The following is a 23,375-nucleotide window of genomic DNA, read 5'->3' as shown; positions in this document are numbered from 1 at the left end:
TCTACATACATATTATAAATAAACCAAAATTAATTGTTGAGACTGATAAACATTATATTGGTGGATGATGGGGCACTTTGTCAAACAAGATGAATGATGGAGTAGTTATGCCATATATATTATAAATAAATCAAAATTAATGGTTGAGATTGATAAACATCGTATCGGTGGATGATAAGGCACTTTGTCAAATAGGATGAAGGATGTAGTAGTTATGCCAAATGGGAAGAGTAGCTATGCTATATGAGACCAAACCGATTGTGTCAAAGATAAATACCTAGTTTGAGAGGTTTCTCACAAACATTAACATCTTCCTTTATAGTTTCTTGAGAACACTTTTAGGATTGAATTTGAATATAAAATTAAAATGAAGTATTGAATTTGAATATAAAATCAAAATGAAGTTATGAACATACAAATTTTCATTAAGTCAAGTAATTAAAACTTTAAATTAAATCCCTATTGCAATAATTGATGTAATAGAAATTGAAGGCAGAAGAAAAAAATTAAATTTTCCATTAGTTTTTAGGTTTGTTATGGCAATGTCAGGAATGACTTCTATTAACCCTAGCGAAATAAAAAGATTAAATTCCCAATTAAGTTGATTATAAGTATAAAAAGGATTAAATTTTGAATTACCTTTTAGGTTTATGATGGTAATTTCAAAAATGGTTTTAGTTACGTCTAAGTAATAAAAACTCTGTTAGAAATTTGAGGCTAATCCAACCTATGGTAATCACCCTAGAGGAGGGGGGGAGGGGGGTGAAGAGGGTGATGGTCTCTTTTCACAAATTTAAACAAGTGAATGCAAGAGACAATTATATGCAAGTATATAATAATCGATATATGGACAATTGCATATAAATTAAAGAGTAGGGAAGAGATAATGCAAACACAAGAGTTTATAGTAGTTCGGCACAACCCCGCCTACATCCACTCTCCTCTAGCTTCAATCCCGAGCTTGAGGTTCCACTAATCCAAGGCTTCCAAACCAAGCCTTCAAGCAATACAATTGGATTATGGTTCCAATTCACCCTCTTGGACTTTTGGCTCCAAGCACCCTTTACACTTCTTAAGAGATATCCCACTCTTGAACAACCCCTCAAGTGATACCCCACACTTGAGAAACTTCCTCTCAAAGATTTACAAATGAATGATCTCTCAAAAATCCTAGTACAAGAAATTTAAGCTCAAATGATACAAGAAAAACTAGGATTGAATGATGCACTAAAGTTATGCAAGTTTTGAAATAATGGTGCATTCAAAAATACTCTTCCAAGGCTCAAATATAATTAAGAAAGATTTGGGAAGGTTAAGCTCTTGAAACAATGAAGATTGAAGCCTTTTTATAGAAGAAAAAAATCAAACTAGCCGTTGGGGGTTAGACCGATCGAGCTAGGGGTCGACCGGTTGACTAGCCGTTAACATTTAATGCTTGGCAAGTGACCGTTGGGCCTTAACCGGACCTCAATCGGACCTCAACCAGACCTCAACCGGACCTCGATCGGACCTCAACCGGTTGAAGTTCAACCTTGACCGGGAAGAAAAGGTCACTGGGAGATAGAGAAACTTTTTGGCCTCCCTCAACCGGCCCTCGACCGGACGAGCACAACCGGTTGACCGATTGAACCGGTTGAGCCATTTTTTGGCTCAACACCCAACCTTTTTCAACTTAAAACATTTTAACACAAGTTTGAAAATCATTTAATATAAGGTTTTAGTTGAAAACATGAAATCATCCAATTCTTAAGATATTTAAAACAATATTACTCTTGGATGATTTTGGTGCATAAATAAAGAATGAAATGAATGAAAGTCCTAGTGCACCAACAACCTTACAAAGAGATCTTATGAAGCTTGGGTCTTGAAAAACACTTCTCTTTGAGGTGGTCTTCTTCTTCATGATTTCTCCTTGGCTTGATTTGTCTTTGTGATTGCCACTTTGGAAATCGTCTTGCCTAATCACACTTGAAATATAATCATTAGTTCTAAACCTTGTTTTGTTATCATCAAAATCAAGATTAACCAAACCTTGGTTTCACAAACTCTAACTAAATAAAAAAATGAAATTTATATTTAAGTTGATTATTAATATTGAAAAGGCTAAATTTTGAATTACTTTTTAAGTTTGTGATGATAATTTTAAGAATGATTTTCGTTACATCAAATAATTAAAACTTCAACTAAATGAAAAGATTATATTCTTATTTAAATTAATTATTAGTATTGATAAGTGTATTTTTGGAAATAAAAAAGTGAAAAACAGCTACTATTTTTATAAGTAGTATAGATTGATAATTGTTTTAATATTGATATATATGAAATTTTCCATAATATTAAGGAGATGTTGTACCCAATTTTAAATCTGAATTATTATATTTTAATATTTAATAAAAGTCATTGACAAATAAAAAAGAGACTAATTAAATGAAGTCAGTCTCAGTCTCTCTTTCTCCCCTTTTCTACCCCCTCTTCCCTTACTCTACTTTTTGTCTTTTTAAAAAAATAATAATAATCTAAAAATACTCTTCCACAATGCTACTTTTCCTCTTTTTATCCGATTTAAATTTTATTTTTCTCCAAAAATTTATATTCTCTTTAGAATCTAAACAAAAGTTTTTTTTTTTTTTTTAAAAAAAGGAAGTCATCTAAAAAATATCTCAAAAATTAAAGAATATATTAGAAATGCCAACTAAATAAAACTACATAGAAAAAATAAAATGAAATGAAATGAAATTACAATTATAAACTATTACACCCTAAATACCATCTTAGAAAAATTAAAATAAAAAGCAATATTTTGTATTTTAATTTTATATACTATTGTTTTTTAATTTTATTTTTATATCTTTTAAATTATTATTATTATTATTAGTGAAGAAACTTTCAACTTCAATGTTAGATTATTATGTATTTATAAAGTGTGAAGACAAACATGGCAGCTCTTACATCAACTATCACCTTAGATTTCTCTTAATCATAATTTATTATAATTTGTAACAGATTTGATTATATCGAGGAAGTCTCTAGAACTTTCTAAAACTTCTTTTTTCTTTCTTTATACTCAGTTAAAAGACTCCAAGAATAAAAAAATAGAGACTTGACGCTTATAATTTTCTTGGTTCGATAGGTGTCAACATGATAACAGCCATGGAAATCTCAAAAGGAATAAGCATTGCCATCCAAATGACCATTTATGCATTCATGATATTATTGCACATAACTTTATTGTGGACCCCGCATTTCGGCTCATGCGTTTCCCACTCGATGGCGAGCTCGATTTTTGTTTCAAAATGATTTTATTTACTAAAAGAATCGACTTGGAGTCGCAACTTAATTTTGTTTTATTTTTTAAAAAAGAGGGTAAACAAAATAAGAAAGAAAACCCTAAGTGCGACTCCTTATTCTGGAAAAGATGGTCTGTGAAAAACCGGATTGGGCTCGGGGGTCAGGTTACTTATCAGGAGGGTACGGCATGAACCGTAGCACCCCTCTAAGTCTCTGAAATCGGGTCTCTACTAATAGAATGAAACTGACGTGGCAATCAATGAGAAAGTCAATGAATACTCACCTTAATCATGCACGACGTGGGAAGCAGAGCATGTATAAAGAACGAACAAAATATGAGTGGATGCGTACCTGGTCCTCCAGTCACGAATGCGCTGCACTCTTTCTTCCTCGGGCAAACTTCTCTCCCTCCAAAGACCTGTTTCCTCCGAAGCCACCCCCTCATTTTCTTTTCTTCTCTTTTCTGCCTCTCTTTTCTTTCCCCCCCCCCCCTTTTACTCATCACCCTCCGTTTCAGTTTGCTCCCCGGAAAATCTGCACCTGTTGTACTGTGTGTCCTCGGAGGATGGTGTCACCATCCACCCAACCAGCATGGCTACGGTCAACTACTCCTCCACGCATTCCATGAAGCTCCATTTCAAGAAGTCGGCCCCCCACTCCAAATGTCCTCCTCCGGGTGATCCTTAAAGTGGTCGGAAGGCTATTTATATATATATATATATATATATATATATAAACAAAGCTAGAAAATGGGGTCTACAATTATATATTTTATATATATTTGCTAATATTTTATATTATAAATTATTTTAATTAAGTTAATTTTACTTATCATATTTTATATAATAATTAAATACAAGACAAATATAAATTTATAAATAGTATATGGCTAGTTCTTATGGAACCAACTGGTCCACCGATTCGCATGGTTCATGGCCGATTTATGTTATTTTTTATTCATTTCATAAACTATATATAAACATAACATAATATATCTCATTTGATGTACTACTTTAGGATATCATGTTCATATATCATATTCCATTAAAAATTATATATTAGGATATGTATTTTCTATTTAATAAGATATGATATCTTACGATATACTTATCATATCTTGTCTTATCTAGTCAATTAGAATAGTCATTGAGTTTTTTACTAAAAAGGTTTTAATAAAACATATTCTTTTAATGTGGTGAACATCAAGGGAAATGTTGTAAATGCTTTATAGAGAGTGGTGTTCTGACTACTACATTTCGAGCTAGTTTGGTAGTGTTTTTAACCCTAAAATCACTTTGAAGCATTTTTAAGGTAAAAAATAGGTGTTTGGTAATATTTTGAAAAACACTTGAAGTATTTTTTTTAGAGAAGCACTGGGGTGGTGTTTCTTTAAAAACACTTCAATTTTTTCATGTATTCCTAAAATACCATTAATCGCTATCTTCCGTTTTCCTTTCACTCTTGACTTTCTTCTCACTTTTCTTTTCATTTTTCACTTCATTTTCATAAAAATATTTTTTTAGTTTTTTTTTAATAATATAATAAATATTTATATATTTTTTTGTAATAAAAGTTTTTGGTTTATTATAATATTTTTTTAATAAAAGTCCTTTTTAATAATTTATTATTATTAAAAATGTTTTTGTATTTACGTGATATATCATAAAAACATTATTAGAATCACTTTTTTCAAATTCTTATAAAAACGCTTTCTCACAGAAGTGCTGTAAAAGAAAACACTTCCAATAGAAACACTTCCACTATATACAATACCAAACAGACTCTTTATTTACTTTCCCTCACTCTCTCATTCTCGTAATTCTCTTTTACAACTTATTTTTCTTAGTTTGTTTCTTGCTTTGATTCATTTTTTTAAGCTAAATTCTTATTACATGTATGACAATTGCAAGTTGATTTATAACCTGTTTGGTAGTGATTTTAGGAAGTGTTTTTAACATTTTAATGTGTTTGGTAATAATTTTAGAAAGTATTTATAATTCTTTTAATACTTAAAAGATAAAAAATTTTAAGTGTTAGAAAAACTAGAAATACATCATAAAATAACTGTGTGAAACACACTCTTAATGTGACTTTAATTCAATAACTAATTATTTATTAAATAGATGTAAATTTACTTTTTAAGCAATCCTTATCCAAGTCACTATGAATAACAAATTTCACGATCACTATAAAAAATTATTTTAAATAAAAAGATAGTAAATAATTATTTGGATAATTTTGATAATTAGTTTATAAATGAAGTTAGAGGGAAGAAAAATCTCAACTCCAACCCAAAAATAGGGAATAAAGGATTTTATTTTTTTTAATTTTTTTAATTTTTTTACTGATCTCACAAGATTTTACTTAAATAAGTCCAATGGTCTTTTCTTGAAATATTAAAATTTGATATAGTTAAAAGTTAAATTTTCCAAAATTAGGAAAATAATTCATTATAATAATATCTAATGAAAAAATGCACCCCCAAGTGTACCAAAGAGAATTTTTTCTTTCTTTCAAAAATTGAAATTCCTAGAAGAATAGGGTTTTGACCCTAAAAAGATTAAAAACGATTAGTTTACTTAAAATTTTTTATGAATATATTTTTATTTTTTAAACTATAAAATAGGAAAATACATTAGAGTATGTTTGGTAATGTTATTTAAAAACAATTTTTTGTTTTTAAAAATTATTAACACTGTTTAACCATTATTCTTTGAAAATAATTTTAAAAAATAAAGTGAAATAAAGAATAATTTTTAGAGAATAAGTAAAAGTTATTTTTATCGATTTTTTTTTAATATATATATAAAAAAAAGCTTGTTTGACCATATTTCAAAAAACAGTTTTAAAAACAAGCTTGAGAAAAGATCGATCGCTTAGTTTTTCAACAATTGAAGGATTAAAAAGGAAGAATAAGAAATAATAATAATAATAATAATAATAAAAGATTTCAAAACAAGCTTATAGGTGGTGACATATTTTTAAAAACATAAAAATAACGTTTTTGGAATCATCTTGCTTTCAAAAGTAGTTTGAGAAAACGTGTTATTAGAAAACACTGTCGTTATAGACTTGGGATTTTATTCACTTTATATATCTAATTCTCATATTTAGTTTTAATAATATATTGTCACTTAAAAAGTTTAGCATGTGACGGTGTACTCACGCGCCTGCAATTCCCGTAGATTGAAATACTCTATATTCCCTCACCGAAAACCCGAAAAGCTCCGAAACCCTGCCTGCTGAGATTTCTAGGGTTTCGAAATCTCCATAGCGAGAGAGGATGGTTCTATCGCAGAAGCTTCACGAAGCCTTCAAAGGAACTGTGGAGAGAATCACTGGGCCTCGTACCGTCTCTGCGTTCAAAGAGAAAGGTGTTCTCAGCGTCACCGAATTCGTCATCGCCGGCGATAATCTCGTCTCAAAATGCCCCACCTGGTCTTGGTAATTTCCAATTCTTTGTGTTTTTGTGCCGACGTTTTGGTTTTGGTTGATATTGGTGTGTTTGTTGTTGCCAATTTCGATTATTCGGCTTTGAATTGCCGGAGGTGGGTTGTTGCTCCTCAATCATTCTAATCACGTGATTGGGCATTCCGCGGAAGCAACAGGATCAGTTCTTGCAATCCTTTCAATTTTGTGGAAAAATATGAGTTGGTTCTTATTTTGATTGATACTGTTGTTCGATGTCTGTTATGGGCGATGTATGTATTTCAGATGTCATGATTTGATGCTAATTTTTTTTTTTTTTTTTGTATTGTGAATTGATATTGATGTATGATTTAATTTTGAATATGGATGTTTTATTCCTTTCAAGGTTTATAATGTTGATCTGAATGTTTAGCTTTGAATGTCAAGTTTCTGAAACTTGTAACTGTTGTTAAAGCTGTAATAGGGGTTTTGCAATGCTCTATAGGTCAGGTGGGAATATGTTGGCTTTGGTCAGTCCTGGTGATGTGTTTTGGCATTAAGCTTGCTATTTCCTTGGGCAACATGGTGGCTCTACCCATCCAAAAAGGTGTTTAGAGTGTCCATGAGGACTAGAAGCCCATGGATGGTGCCAAGTGTGGACTCTGGGCATAAATTTTGATCTTGAGGCGCTCAGATGTGCTCCCTCTAGGCAGTGCAATATTGACTAAGTTGGTATTGTGTTTACTGGATTAGGCTTTGGAGGGCATGTCCTATGCACTGTGTGCTTTGTGTCTCTGCTAGGATTAAGTTGGATTAGTGTCTTAATTTGGATTTCAAATCATGTCCTATGCTCCAAATCAACTTGTGTTGAGTTCAGGAAAAATCATGACCTTTTAAGTTTTGAATTTTGTTTTAAACTACAAAAGAATTAGATTAAAAACTGTTAAATTTGGCCATAAAATTATTTTATTGATCCGCTGAAATTTTAAATGAATAATACAGAATTTGGTCTAAATTTGATGGTATTTTAGCTAATATGATTCAATAGTTTTGGCCATACAAAACTGGCTACAATCAGAAATTCTGGAAAAGTCAAGTTTAAGTTAAAATGTAGAAATTAGAATTTCCCTGTCAATCTTCATATTGAAAATGATATCAGAGCTTAGGGTTTTTGTTATATTTTAAAATACAGCCTGAAAACACAATTTTGGTTCCTCCAGTTTTGTGTTCTAGTTTTTTTATTCTTAAGGCTATTTTTGTTGATGAAACTTCTTGTGCTTTTTCTTACAAATGATGGCTAAACTTTTAATCCACCCCCTTATTTTTCTTATTTTTTTTTTTTTGGAAAATAAGTTTTTGAGGTGATAAAGTTTTTAGTACAAGGTACTCTTGAGGGGGGGTGGGGCAGGGGTTACTAAATACTGGAATGGGAATATAAATTGAAAGGAATCTTAAGCCGGTTTGACAATGTTATCGAAATTAGTTCTCTATTGTTTTTGGGAACAAATTTGTTTTTATTCTTTATATTTTGTGATAGGCAATGATGAAATTTTATAAACAACCACTGTGAAAATAGCACATCAATTTCATGAACAAGATTCTTATTGGAAACTTAAATATGAAAAACAGTTTTCTCAACATATTTTCCATGAAGACCTCATTTTCAAAAAGAAATTCTTAGAAACTTCTTGTTAATAAAAAATTTGTTTAATGTGTTTTCTAAGTTAGAAAACTTTTTTCAAAATAGTTTCCAAACAAAACCTTAAATTCTCAACTTTAACAAAATATTAGAATGGGAATCCCATAACTATTTCATTTTCGGCATCCATTTCTAGAAATTTGATTCTCATTCCTGAATTTAGATGCTGATGAGCCAAACACACTTAAAAGGATTATTTTTTAAATTCACATTAATTCTGAAGCAATTTCCAGGATTATGAAATACTATAATGGGAATAAAAGTTAAAGGGAATCTTAAACTCCTAATTTTAACCAAATATTAGAATGAGAATATTGTATCTATTTCAGTCTAGCATCCATTTCCAGAAATATTGTTCTTCTGGAATTTAGATGCTGATGACTGAGGGCGTATTTGTTTTTGAATATCGTAATTAGGGAATGAGTGTTTCTTTATCAAGTACAAGATTGCTATATTTAGGATGCACATAGATCTCAAAATTTTAACTTCCTTGGATGTGAGATTCTCTCAAATTGAGCAGATCTAATACCTATCATAGATTTGGTAAGATAAAAGAAAGTGGACAATTAAGTCTTGTCCTTCTTTATTTATAAATAAATCTATTGTATTAAAATACTATTTGAAGGTAGTTCTATAAATTCTAATTCTCAATTCAATCCTATAATAACCGAACACTAGAATGGGAATAAAAGTTGAAAGGAATCCATATTCCCAAATTTAAGCAAAAGTTTGAATGGAATCTCATATCCATTATACTTTGAGAATTGATTTTCAGAAATATGATTCGTATTCTCAAGTTTATATGCCTACAAACTAATTGCAGCTTGAGAACCATCTTAATTTGGTGTATTATGAATTTAGTATTGGCATATTCCATTGTAGTATTTATTTGGGTTAGTTAGGATCATGATTATTCAATTAAATCAAGTTATAATCATCCAATTAAAGTAAGCCTATTAAAATTTTTTTTTTTTTTTTTTTGATAAGTAAAGAAAATTCATTTAAAAAGAGACGCCAAAGAAGCGACTCAGGGAATACAACCTATGCAAAGTATACAAACCTATACACCCACCACCAAAAGAGGCCAAAGACAAATAAGAGACCCAACAACCAAAAGGCCCAAAAACCTTACAATGATCCCAACCAATCTATAAAATTCACCAAAGTTTGAGGGCATTCTATTATAAACAGCTTTGCCTCAGACCAAAGTGAGCATAAAAAGGAATATTTCAATCTTTGTATTGATATTTCATCATCCTTGAAAGCTAAACCCAATTAAATCAAGTTGTAGTATGAAGGCAAGTGTTCCATCCGTCTATATTTGCTTTGAACACTATCAATGACTTTGTTTCATGGACACTCAAAAATATAGACGCCCCTCTATTGGATATTAAATGACAAGGGTTTAGGTATGAGATTGTTTTTTTGATAGGTAAGTAAAGATTGTATTAAACAAAAGAAAATACAAGTAGGTATACACTACATATACAAAGCAACCTAAAACCCAAAAACCGGTGCTAAGGCACAAAAATCAGCAATCGCACCATACATAGAGCCTTACCCATCCACAAAGTCTATCAACAACAAGGAACAATCCCTAATATTCACTCTAACCTAATCCTAAAAGAGATACAAGAAGGAATGCTTAAATGCTTGGTCCATGATTTCACAATTATCAAAAGCTTTCTTATTTCTCTCCCTTCAAGTAGTCTAAAACAAGTACAACGGAGCAACCTTCCAAGCCTACTTTCTCTTCTTTCCTACAAAAGACCCGCCCAACTCAAAAGAATACCCCTAACTGAAAAGTGTATCACCCATTGCACACTAAAAAGAGCATAAATCAATTGCCACAAAAACCTACTTTTTAACAATGAAAGAGAATATGGTTAACCATTTCTTCTTTTGTTTTGCTCACGTAGCATCTATTAGGAATCTTCCAACCCATCCTTTTGAGTTGATCCAGAGTCATAATCTTGCCCTAAGTTGCTTCCTAGAGAAGCTAATTCTTGATGGGACCCAGGAATTCTACATTGTGCTATAAGAAAACGACTCTACTCTCCTATTTGACAAAGAGGAATAAAAGAACTTAAATGAGAAGCGACCATTCTTTGTAACCAACCACTCCATATTATCTTCAATGCCCATGCTAATGGAATGCTCATGCAACCTCCTAAAAAAGACTTCTACCTCCTCTAAATCCCAGTCATGCAACTGTCTTATAAACTTTGGGCTCTAGCTACTACCATCCCAAACGTCAACCACCTTAGCATTTTTTAAAGAGGGTATAAAATAGAGTTCTAAGGAAGACTCCCTCAAAGGTGTGCCCCCATTCCACTTGCCCTTCTAGAACTTCACTTTGTTCCTAAAACCCACCTTAAAACTTGTTCTATCCTTGAAAGCCTCCCAACCACCCATGATTGCCTTCTATACCCTCACTCCATAACCCTCCCTTGCCTCTTTAGCACACCACCCCCTTTCTTGCTCAGACTTACTAACAATTACCCATTTCCAAAGAGGACTTCTTTCACTCACAAATCTTTAACACCATTTCCCATAAGGGTCTTATTAAGGATGGATAAATTTCTTATCTATCAAAAAAAGGATGGATAAATTTCTTATGCCTAAGCCCCTTTATGCTTTTCCATGTGAACAATAGACCAATTCACCAGATGCAACTTATGTTCCAAAGGCCCCCTATCCCTAAGAAAATCTCTTTGAATATTTTCTAATCTAGCGACTACCCTCTTTGGGATGACAAAAAGGGATATGAAATAAATTGACAAGTTGGACAAAGTATTTTTTATCAAAGTCTATCTTCCACATTTTGAGAGATACTCTCTCTTCCACCAAGCAAACCTCCTTTAGAATTTTTCTTCCACCCATCCCAAACCTTATAGGACTTGAAAGGGGCTCCCAAAGGAAGGCCTAAATAGGTGGTTAGGAGAATGCCCACCTTGTAACCTAAAACTCTAGCAAAATCCTCCATATTTGAAACCACCCCAACATGAATCAACTTGTTTTTCTCCAGGTTGACCTTTAGCCTTAATATTGTGTCAAACAACATAAAATTCTCCAGGTTGACCTTTAGCCTTAATATTGTGTCAAACAACATAAAAACCCAACTCAGGTACTTTAGGTTCTCCTTACAAGCATCATAGAGAATGAGGGTATCATTCGCAAATAACAAATGGGAGACCTCCACCCCCACACCATCTCTTATTCTAACCAAGAATTAATAAACCCCCCAATCCCCCCCCCCCCCCCCCCCCCCCCAACACCCCACCTCGACTCTCTTTGGGGAAAGAGCGTAGCGTCAATTGCCATGATGAACATATAATGGGACAAAGGATCTCCTTGTCTCAAACCTCTAAAGCTTTACAAAAAACTTGATGGGGATCCATTGACCAAGATATAGAAATGCACGATAGAGATGCACCATTTAATCCAACTAATCCATTTGGAGCTAAAGCCCATATTTTCGAATCCTACAAGAACATAACTCCAATTTACATCATTGTAAGCCTTTTCAATATCAAACTTAATAATGATCCCTCTTGAGTTGTCTTTAAGTCTAGAATCAATGGCCTCATTTGCTATCAAAACGCATCCAAAATTTGTCTCTTGATAGGCATGCTAAAAATCTGAGACTATGTTACCCATCACCTTTTTAAGTCTGTTGGCTAGGACCCTTGCTGGAAGCTTGTATAAACCTCTTACTAAGATAATTGGTCTAAAGTCCTTTAAGTCTTCTACACCCCCTTTCTTTGGAACCAAGGCTATGAACATGACGTTTAAACTCCTCTCAAAGGATCCTAAATCATGGAACTCTGCAAAAAACCCCATCACCTTCCTTTTCACAAATCCCAACAAAACTAAAAAAGGGCCATGGAGAAGCCATCCAAACTAGGGGCTTTATCCCTTAAGTAGCAAGGACCTCCTCTTTTGAGTAAGGGATCTCCAAAGCCTTTGAATCAACACTAGACAAGGATTCAAAGGACAAGCCACTAATGCTTGGTCTCCACTCCCCTAACTCAAATAGAGTCATGCAAAAAGCATTTGCCACTCCTCCTTTAATGTCAACTTCCTCGATTAACATTTCACCATTCACCTGTATCTTAGCCAAAAAAATTTGTATTCTTTGTGCATGGGCCTTTTTCTGAAAAAATTTAGTGTTCTTATCTCCCCTTTTTCGCTAAAGTTCTCTTGATTTTTGTCTCCAAGAGATTTCCTCCATCTCTGCCCATTTTTTAAAATCCTCCACCACCCCCTTCTAACCTCCCTTTCCTCCACTAAGAGAAAACCTTTCCTTTCCTTGGCATCCCAAAAACCCAAAAACTCGTGTTCAACATCTTGTTTGTCATATATGCATTGAATAAAGAAAAAGAATAACAAGTTCCTAAATTCATTCTCATTTACTTTAGTAATTTGGCACTCATTGCACAAAGACAAATTAAGTACTTATACCAAACATTCTAGATTAACTTAACCAGGGTTTCGAAAACTAGACCGGACTGGCTTGTCAAACCGTCAACCGGTGGCCTTTTCGGTCTGGTTCCCCACTTTGGACCGTCTACCCATTGGACTAGTCTTGAACCACTTGAACCGACGGTTGGACTGGTGAACTGGGTGAGCCAAATAGTTCTTCAAGAACTAAACGGGTCAAGACCACCACCTTTTTATTTTGGGAAAATGGGCCAAATTTCCCTCACGGCCCAATATTCAATGCCCACTCCTATCTTGCAAAATGGGTCATTAAGCCATGCATTAAGCCCCATGGCCCAACAGTCATTTAGTTTGTGATGGATGGGAAGAGGTTTATAAAGCTCTTCATGTTTCCTCTCATTTCCGATGTAGGATCAATGTGAAAGGGTTTAAAGAAAAAATCAGCTTTGTTGTTGCAACAAGGGAGCTTGAACCATAGACCTCAAGTTCACAATAGGATAATCTCTACGCTTTGCTATGCCTTTGCTTGTGTTGAAACCTTACAGGAAGCAACTACATAGGCTATTTCAAAAAATAATATAAATAGACATATAAAAGTACATAATACGATTTTTTTTCCATTTTCAATAGATTTTCATATTTAAATATTTTATATATTTTGTTTAATAAATTTCAAATATTAATGCATTTATATAAAAATGAATAAATAATATTACAAATATTATTAAATTTTAATTATATATTTTAAAATATTTTAAAATTATTTTTTATTTTAATAAAATATAAATTATATATTTTTTACATCACCGGTTCGACTGTGGTTCAGCCACCGGTCCGACCAATGAACTGTGAATCAATAACTTTTTCGGTTCAATGCTTGGTTAGGTTTTGAAAACATTGAATTTCAATTTGGCCAAAGATATAAAATAAGGGGAAAAAAATGAAAATTAGGTTACTACTTGTGTGTCCATGTGTCATAGGCCCTGAGGAATCTAACACTTAGGCAAATACCAGCAGCCCAACACATGCATTTGAGTCCACCTAATAAGTCAAGACGCATTTTAAGGCATCGTACATGATTTTGAGACTATAAGAAATAGGTGGTTAAATTATCTTCTTTTTTTCTTCATTAGCAACATGTCCTTAGAAGTTTTGCTTCACCTCTCAAAGCTTTTATTTGATTAATTGAACTCTAGTTTCTTGTGTCAATCAACGGCAAAACAAGCTCAATTGATTTCTCAATGTTTTTTTGATAGACAATTGATTTCGCAATGTTGTAATGCTCAATCAATCAAGCAGTTAATAAAATTGGTTTTCTTATTTATAAATCTTAACAAACATTTTTGTAGCAAGCAAGGGTTTTGGTGACATTGATATTGTAATTTTCTCTCAGAAAACATACTCTATCAGCCCCCAAATACTAGTGAAATTGTGAGATCCAGACTTTTGCCTCCTCATACTTTGAGAGAAAATCTCAAAATGATAGTAGAATAGGGCTCATATAGCTTATACCCATTCAAGGATTCAAGTGTCTGCTGATGGGCTTTGGTGTTTGTGTGTTATGGGTTTGTAGTTCAAATCTTTGACGTGTACCTAGCCATGGATCAATCTGTTGCTTTGTGCAAGTCATGGAAATGGTTCTTGCGTGTCATGGGAGTGGTTCATTTGTGCTTTGCGATTTGACCTCAGATGCTGAGATTGGAGGATTCAAATCGGGTAATCAACACACCAGTATTTTTCCCTGTAAACTTATTGTGCACTACTTTATCTTTATTAAGTGCTGCGGTTTTCCCCATTAGGTTTTCTCATAAAAAAAAAAAAAAAAAAAAAAACTGTCCAGGATATTCTTTCACTTGATATGACAAAAACTAAGCTAATCAATTGAAGATAAAACGTGCCTTTGATATATTTGTGAAGATTGATAAATCTTGTTCAACTGATCTTTAGGTATTTATTTGGTGTGATTACTAGACCTAATTGAATTGAATTCTTTACCTATTTGAGTTGGTAAAAGAACTAGCATGTTGGACTTATTTGACTCTCTTTGAGCCAGCAAGTCTTATATTACCCAGAGTTTCTGGGTTTTTGGGTTTCTTTGCATGGTCATTCTCTGCACAGCTTTTGGAGGATTCTTCATCATCCTTTTCTAGTAATTTTCCTGATTTATGTAATGATGTTTCTCATTTTCTTATCAAGAAAAACGTTTAGTTTTCTCATCATGTCATCTTGTCAGGGAATCTGGTGAGCCAGGCAAGAGGAAGTCATATTTACCTCCCGAAAAGCAGTACTTGATTACTAGAAATGGTAAAACAAATACCTCTGGTTCTTTCGCTTTCTTTCTTATTATTTTTCTTTTAGTAACATTCCATGTTTGAGTGGTGGTTAATATTTGGCTATGATAAAGACTCTGAAGTGATGAGATTGACTATGGTTCCATTTCCACTTTTCCTTTTTGCCTTTTATTAGTTACCTTGTCATGGTTGAGTTTAGGCATTCTTTCCCCAGCTTACAGGGTCACCATGGGGAACCTTTGAAGTCATTCACTGTGATGGAACATCTCCAATAAATAATTTTATTATGCTTTAAAAAATTAATGTAATAAGGAATCTTCCACCAACATGTCATGGTTTACTTGCCTTTTCCCCTTTTGGAAAAAATGCTCTATTTTTTGGATGATTAGGCTCTAATTGTTTGGTTGTTTTATTTATTTATTTATTTATTTTCTAAGTGAGATATATCATAGGTGGAATCATAGATATCAGTATGGAGGAAAACTTCCAGCAGCTCTTTTTTAGATTATTACTATTATCCAAAATCTGTTTTTAGCTTCTTCCAATTGGTAGGGTTCAAAGCAAGGATCAACTGTTTGCTTACTTTTTCAGTCCCTTGCCTGCGAAGGGCTGCATCTGTTGAAGAAGAATACGAAGCTGCGGGTGGGGAAGTTCTTCTTGATAATGAAGATAATGATGGCTGGTTAGCAACCCATGGGAAACCAAAAGGTACCTATTTTTTTTGGATAAGAAACTGTTGTAACAAATGTAAGAAGGACAAGGTGTTCCTTCAGGTACAAAAATATCATTTATCTACTCCATTCTCTTAACCATGCACTGAAACAAAAACAAGCACCAATCTATTAGCTTAAGTCAGAGGTCTGCCTTATCCAATGTTATACACCCAACTCCGATCTTGCCTTCTCTAGCCCATGAAATCATCTTGGATTAATAACATCTATCAAGTTGACATCTATCATTTATCTTGGATTAATAACATCTATCATCTTGCCTTACAATTTGATAGTGATCCCCCTCCTGAAAGGCACCAAAAATACCATAATATATCATAACCATGGTCTCTGAAAATGCCACCAATGGTAATAGTACTTAGATTTCGATGAAAGACGGTGTTTGGGAAGGATGATTGATTATCTTTCATTTGTAAGGTAGAAAACAGATTCACTGGAGAATTCACCACTGGATCTAAAGATCCAATGTCCACTTAGTTGTTGATGCCATATTACTTCTTGAAGTAGTATGTTTGAGTGTCTTAAGTTTAAGCTTTTGAAATTTAACTGTCTTTTCTGTAGAAACTAAAGGTGATGCAGAAGAGAACTTACCTTCAATGGAGACTTTAGATATCAGCAAGGATAAGGCCATAAAGTCAATCCCCTCTTACTTTGGGGGTGAGGAGGAAGAAGATATTCCTGACATGGCAGATTATGAAGAAACTGACAATGTTGTTGAAGCAGATGCTGTAAGTTGTGATCCTGTAAACTAATCTTTATGAAAAATGATAACTATATGTAGGCAGCAATGTTGCTATTTTTAATTTTGTCTGCAAATCTGCCCAAAAAATGATGGTGCTAGTTTCTATTAAATTTCCAGATCAATGAAGCATTTCTTGAATTGTGTAATGCATGCATTGCAGTGTATCATTAAAAAATGAAAGGAAAAAAAAGGAAGAACTAGAATACAAGTTACAGAAATTACATCCTCCTTGGAGGAAATTCCAGATCTGTAGTTCGGTGATGACCCACCTTGGTATCCTTCTTGGCTTTGCCCCTGTACATGTCTATTGAACCTGGCTTAATCTATTTGATGGGTCTATGCCATCAAACATTTTCTTAGACATAATTTTCTGAAAATTCTTGTAGTTTGCAAATTACTAGTGCTTGTTGATAACATTTTCTGCATTTGGTTAAATTGCTCACTAGCAGCCTTGTTAATGAAGATTTCTTATTTTGGGTTCTTGGGCCTTGAAATGTTAAAGAGTAAGCCTTTGTTCTAGCACTAAAAAAGAGGAAAGGCATTGTTGATAAGTGCAAAACCAATCTATTTTAATTCATGTTTTTAGTTTAGAACTTCAGATAATCGTGTATATTCATGTCAACTGGCCCTGCTTTGAACAATGGCTTCCTGGTTTAATATCTATGCAGAATTGATATTGACTCAGAAACATCCCTTACAAGGTTAAACATTCCCTTAGTGTAAATTCAATCACATTTAAAGTTGTTTTTATTGTTGTTGCTGCTGCTGTTATTCTTTTAAGGGAAAACAGAAACATACTTCATAAGTTAGATATAGGAATTAGTTCGATTTCCTTTTATACCTGATTAAAAGTGTCAAAACGGAGAGATTTGTTAGCTAACTTATTATTAAATCAGTGCATAACAAATTTTGTTGAGAAAGCAGATCTGTCATCTGATGAGGCAATGAGGATTAATTTACTGCATAATTGAAAAGATCTATAAAAGGATTCCAATGGACATTTTAGACATGACTGTGACTTTAGGTTAGATATTATTATGCCTACTGGGTAACATTCATGGTCAAGACCGATGATACTGTAGGCCACCAAACCATGTTCTGATCTCTTGCATAGAATGATAATAATATTTTGTTATTATAATCATCTAATTCAATGCATATGGTTGTATTATTTTTTTGTTTCACTAGTTAATCATACAATTTACATAGTTACAAATTTAATTTGCTGTGAATTGTGGTGTACATGTACGCATAATTAATGCAGGCAACACTTCAAATGCCATATCTTGTTGCACATGAACCCGATGACGACAATATTCTACGAACTCGAACCTATGATGTCAGCATCACGTAAGATAATTCAATTTTATGATTAATTTATTTTCTTTACGGTAGTGCAAACTAATATCTGATTGCTTTATAGCTGTCTATGTCATAAGACCTTATAACTTCTCTACTTTCATTTGATTTAAATTGGAAAATAGAGGAAGTCAAACACTTGATCCCTTCAAATTTCTAAGATCCTCTTTTATATTTTGTTTTTATTTTTTTTCCTTTTCCCCTCTTTTTGTGACATCTTTAGAGTGGATTATCTCAGAATCATGGAGCACGATTGAAATTATTGTGTGTGTGTGTGTGTGTATAAGGACCATGTCTTATTTTTGGTTGGAGAGGGAGTTGATTATCTCAGGTTCAACAAGTCTCATACTTCACCATGGGGCAATGCCATAACGGGTTTTTTTCCCCTGTTTTATTATCCATTTAATGATTAATACCAGGAGTTCATTCCATGGCATTAATTTGGTTGATTTTGCCTTGTTTCCAGGTATGATAAATATTATCAAACTCCTCGTGTGTGGCTTACTGGATATGATGAGGTACATCCTTGTGTATTTTCCATGTGGCTTTTGTTTCTACAGACATGTCTACTTATGTGATTTCAGGGTTTTTCCCCTGTTTTATTAGAAGATATTGCTTTTGGTTTATGAATCAATGCTTTTTTAATTCCTTTCTTTTCCTTCTTCCTTTTAAATTTTGAAATGTGGTTGATTTACCTGCATTCAGACTACTATACCACAAAAGAAGAAAAAAGAAAAAGAACAGGGCAATGTATTTGGGCTTTATTAACTGGCCCAAAAGAATGAAGATTTGAGCTTAAGTTTCTATTTCCATTGATTTCCTAATGAGCTAAGCTTGAGCCATTAAAAGATCTGCCTGTTTGAGCCCAACTCAATTTATTGGTGGCATGCGTGTTTGTTCAATACCATTTTTATAGTTATTTGTTTTTCTTTTATTCCTATTACATGGAATTGAACCTGGAATCTCTGTTATCCACCCCCTAGCCCATGCCACTTGGCCCCGACCCCAAGGGTGTGTGCGTGCGCACATGAAAATATTTGTAAACACGATGAAAGGGATAAATTTAAATTTTAGAATTAAGACCTATTCAAGGAATCTTTAAATTAAGATTTTAAAGTTAAAATAGGTTTTCAATAGTCATCCTTCCATATTATTTTTTAAACTTAAATAGGCCTCATGTGCTGGCAATATTTTTTTCTTTTTGCAAACTTAAATTAGAACCACATGACAAAACTGTGACTTCTGACTAAAATACAAACTCTGTGCAGCTAAGAAATCTGTATCTTCACCCTGCGGCGTTGTCTGAAACACTAAACCACAGTTTGCCATCATAGCAAAAAAGTCCATTTTGAAGGATAGTTTGAAAAAAAATGCATATTTAGTATATTTTTTGGGCGAAAAAAAACAAATTTTGACTTTAAATAAGAGGCTGACGGAATTGTATTAGCCAAACTTAGAAAAGAGGAGTTCAAGCTTCAAAGCATGCCTACATATTGTTTTTTATAAATTCGGTACATTACTTGTGGTATGCCCTAAATTTCAGCAAATTAGGTTTGACACTCATTTCAACAAAATTTAGGTTGGTCACTCTTTCCTGGTATAAAGTCAGAAAATGCATATACTGGTGATTCAGTTTGGCACTTTAATGGTTGCTAGAGCCTTGGAATACACTGTCCTTTATTGGGAAGCATTTTGTAGTTGGAATTTTGATGGAATTTTTTTCTGCTTTACGCACACAACTATTTTAAACTAATTACCACTGTTATGCTACTTACTGGGATGCTCTTGGAACTTTGTGTTAGGCAAGGATGCCTCTACAGCCCGAGCTTGTACTGGAAGATGTTAGTCAAGACCATGCACATAAAACAGTGAGTGGTCTCTGGTAAACTGTTTATTTTCTTTATTGTATTTGATTAAATTTAAAGTTACTTGTTTAAATACAGGTAACCATTGAAGATCATCCTCACTTGCCTGGCAAGCATGCATCTGTACATCCCTGTCGACATGGGGCTGTGATGAAAAAGATCATCGATGTGCTAATGTCACGTGGAGTTGAACCAGAAGTTGACAAGTAATCTTCTTCCCACCATTTTGGTTATAAAACTGATTTATTTATCCTGCTACTAAAAATATAATACCCGCAATATTCCAAAGTATCTTTTGAATTGCAATGCAAATTATGCCATTTAAATGGTTGAGCTAAGATAAAATATTGGATAGATAAATATCTGTATTGTGATAGACGATTTCATCTGGATTGCAATTTTTGTAGGTACCTTTTCCTATTCTTGAAATTTGTGGCCTCTGTGATCCCTACTATTGAATATGATTACACCATGGACTTTGATCTTGGTAGCTCCAGTAGCTGATCTTAAAGTAAGGTAAAATCCTTTTATTCCTGTTCATGCAAGTATTAGATGGGATCCATGAGAGCTAATGGGGAGATATTCTTCTCATTCATGTCAATTTTTTAATAAAGCTTTAAAATATTTTAAGCTAATAAAAGTTCCCAGCTTTTGGCTCATGTTTGTAATAAAATTTCTGTTCAATATTGCATGTCTGAAGTGTAGGCTGATTGTTGCAGATTTACATTTGAGATCCAGGCTGAAGTAAATTAAATTAGAGATGGGAGGGGAAGTAGGGAACTCAAAATTGATGCAACTGCTCAGAAAAGCCCATTTCTCGGGGTGAAGCCACTTTGTAAATATATACATATATATATGATGTCTCTCAGATGTTTATACCTGTGATCGTTGGATGACTATTGTTTGGTGTTTACTGGAATGATAACACTATTTATGGAGTCAAATGAATTTAGGGTATATGTGCAGTCTGTAAACGAAACCACGTTAATGCATATAAAGACTTTTCTGTGTTTTAAATTCAATCATTTCATATTTTGGTGTATTTAACTATTGCACAAAAATGAGAGGTGGCACATTGTTATTAGGCTAGTTGCCATCGCCATGTTATTAGTGTGATGGTTGACACATGTGATGTGCCCGCTTAGTTTGTTTACCAGAGTTTTACCTTAAGATGATTTCCAAATTTTAGGCTGCCAAATAACAGACTTGGGTTCCAGTTACAGCTTTCCCTTTTAGGTAGCTTATATTGTTCAATAAAATTGAAAATCTCATTGAAGATGCCAACTCCAAACCATTCCAGATCTTCTCTATGATGGCAGAAGGCAAGAAATATCTAACCATGTTCACAGGAGTAAAAAATGGAAAATCCAAACCAGCATTCTCAGAAGACAAACAGAATGAGAATAAAATTATAATCTAAAATAGAAAAACAAGCTACAAGTGTATGGCAATAAAGAAATGGAGAGAACTTTATGATATTGAGATCAAACAATGAATAAATGATGTTATATCACTTGTGAATCCTTTTTTCAAATGCTACCACATCTACAGACACTACTGGGTACACCGAAGAAAATTAAAGAAGCACTATTAGTATGGGCTTATAAAACAACAAAAATAAACGTGGAGCAGAGCAATATCTGATCAATCTGTGCTGGGAAAACTAAGCTGATGATTTTGCTCCGCTTTAAGCTGAATTAAGCTCTTGAAATAGAGATAGAGATGGATATCGTACATTCTGAAGCAACTTGCAATGAAATTCGCGACAGGATGCGTTTCAGGCTTTTAGGCAACAATATTTTTATTCAATTATATGGTTGTCCAACCTCCATTGGCCTTCACATATAGCTTTTGGATTGGTTCTGATAAAATCTGCAAATAATAAATTCAAAGATTCCAGTCGCTCCAAGCAGTAAAATTAAATAAAGAGACAAACATCATAAGTACAGTGAAATTCAACAAACTACTTGAAAATCAATAACCACGACTCCAAATCTAAGATGATTTGTGCTGGTTGAATCAAGGCAGGTAGGAACTTCCACCAATTCAGGTCAATGTATCTGTCTCTAAGATAAACAATACACATGAACCTGAAGGGTACCAAACGTAGGGACTTTCCACATTCCACCAAAAGAAGCTGGTGTTAATCCCATAAATGAGCAGCAGAGAGCACAGTTTCCCTGGTCCCTTTCAGATGTAAACGGGTTTGACATCATTGGGCCCAAAACTTGCAGAACATACAGGACACTTGCGGTTACGAGCTTCAATAATTCTTTGCACACAGGGATTGCAGAATAAGTGATAGCATTTTGTGATGACAACCTGAAGAACCAAGACATGCCTAATAAATATACCACAAGGATAAGATGCGAGAACAAACAAAATGACAAGTCTATATCAAAGTGAGATCTTTTTCCACTAATATAGTACTAAACTGGTATTATAAGCACAATCACTACTATGGCTATTATTTCAAGCAACATTGACAAAGGGGCAATGTTCCTAGTCTAGGCCCAGAAGGATTGTGAGGCAGAGTGAGAGATGCCTAAACTCACAAAAATCAACAACAAAAGGAGGGAGCAGGAACTCTCTAGTGCATCCAAAAGAGATGGATGAGATCAGTGAACCTCAGATACCAAGTAATAATCCCAGCGAATCGATACCCAAGATCAACCCCAACTCTTTACTAGTAGTGCTTTACTTAAATCAATTTTTTAACCTTTTTAAAATGTTACTAAGGTGTTTTAACAGGTTTCAAACTTTTATGTAGAAGGCATTTCGGAATGTTATAAGCCCTCTTATGGGAAATAAAATTTATTAGAAAAAAAAAAAAAAAAACAATAATCTCCCATTTTATACCCATCCCCATGCAGCCACCACTTCCCCTGTCACTCCTCTCTTCTTCCTAATTTTTCCCAAATCATAGTTTGGAGAATCCAATATAATCCTTCCATTGTGGTCTCTACGAAGAAGGCTTTGCTTCACACAAATTCAATTGCCAACAAAGTACCCTGCACCCATCAAAATTTAAATGTTTTGACACTCCAGATGAATCCTAGGACTATGATAAAACCTACATCCACAGAATTTCTGATGAATGAGCATAAAGATTTCTGGTATTACCACAGAATGGTATAGTGGAGAGCACCTTTTCATCAATATTTTTAGCCCCCAAAGGAAATCTTCAAATATTCCTCTGTTCCTAGCTGATACCACAAATGAGCAAATTGAGGTACATAAACGCTGTAGCTCAGATGATATCCTAGAGGGAGTTTGAAGTCGAGAAGTTGGGAGTACAAGCCCATCTGAGGATCACTAAGCTTTCAGTATTTTTTTCAAAATTATAGCTTTGATATTCTTTTCTGTAGGAAAAAAAAAACTGATTTATGATCACCTAGACACAGATTATCTTCTAAACCTGGAAATGAGAATCCCAGAATAGAAGAAACGATCGAGGGAAGGCCATCCTTGCTGATCTCAAAAGAAAGAAACCAACTAGAAAAGGCAGCATCAAAATAAGAGAGGAGATGATTAAAAATCCCTCATCCT

General features: G+C 33.6%; 2 protein-coding genes across 7 annotated transcripts in view; one reads left to right on the top strand and one right to left on the bottom strand.

Moving 5' to 3' along the window:
* Positions 1-6,458: 6,458 nt before the first annotated feature.
* LOC117932114 (autophagy-related protein 3) lies at positions 6,459-20,848 on the top strand. 5 transcript variants are annotated; one of them, XM_034853164.1, is made up of 10 exons: positions 6,459-6,732; positions 15,072-15,142; positions 15,721-15,837; positions 16,422-16,588; positions 17,867-17,952; positions 18,428-18,479; positions 19,764-19,829; positions 19,905-20,032; positions 20,234-20,337; positions 20,532-20,848. In XM_034853164.1, exons 1-9 carry the CDS (start codon positions 6,572-6,574, stop codon positions 20,328-20,330), a joined length of 945 nt encoding a protein of 314 aa, XP_034709055.1. In that variant the 5' UTR covers positions 6,459-6,571; the 3' UTR covers positions 20,331-20,337; positions 20,532-20,848. The 5 variants fall into 5 exon arrangements, with proteins under 5 accessions (XP_034709055.1, XP_034709056.1, XP_034709054.1 ...); XM_034853165.1 differs by having other exon boundaries at positions 20,527-20,848; XM_034853163.1 differs by having other exon boundaries at positions 20,234-20,342.
* A 439-nt stretch (positions 20,849-21,287) lies between these two features.
* Positions 21,288-23,375, bottom strand: part of LOC117932113 (E3 ubiquitin-protein ligase BRE1-like 1) — a 35,926-nt gene continuing 33,838 nt past the window's right edge. The window contains exon 19 of one of the 2 annotated variants that reach the window (XM_034853160.1): positions 21,288-21,698. In XM_034853160.1, the coding sequence (XP_034709051.1) occupies positions 21,636-21,698 (63 nt within the window). In that variant the 3' untranslated portion in view covers positions 21,288-21,635. Of the gene's footprint in view, positions 22,149-23,375 lie in introns of both variants that reach the window. The other variant, XM_034853159.1, reaches the window with a different exon arrangement.

The sequence above is a fragment of the Vitis riparia genome, chromosome 15 (assembly GCF_004353265.1).
Source record: "Vitis riparia cultivar Riparia Gloire de Montpellier isolate 1030 chromosome 15, EGFV_Vit.rip_1.0, whole genome shotgun sequence".
In the NCBI taxonomy this organism is placed as follows: domain Eukaryota; kingdom Viridiplantae; phylum Streptophyta; class Magnoliopsida; order Vitales; family Vitaceae; genus Vitis; species Vitis riparia.
The sequence above is the reverse complement of the archived record's forward strand: the minus strand, read 5'-3'. Positions and strand labels throughout refer to the sequence as shown.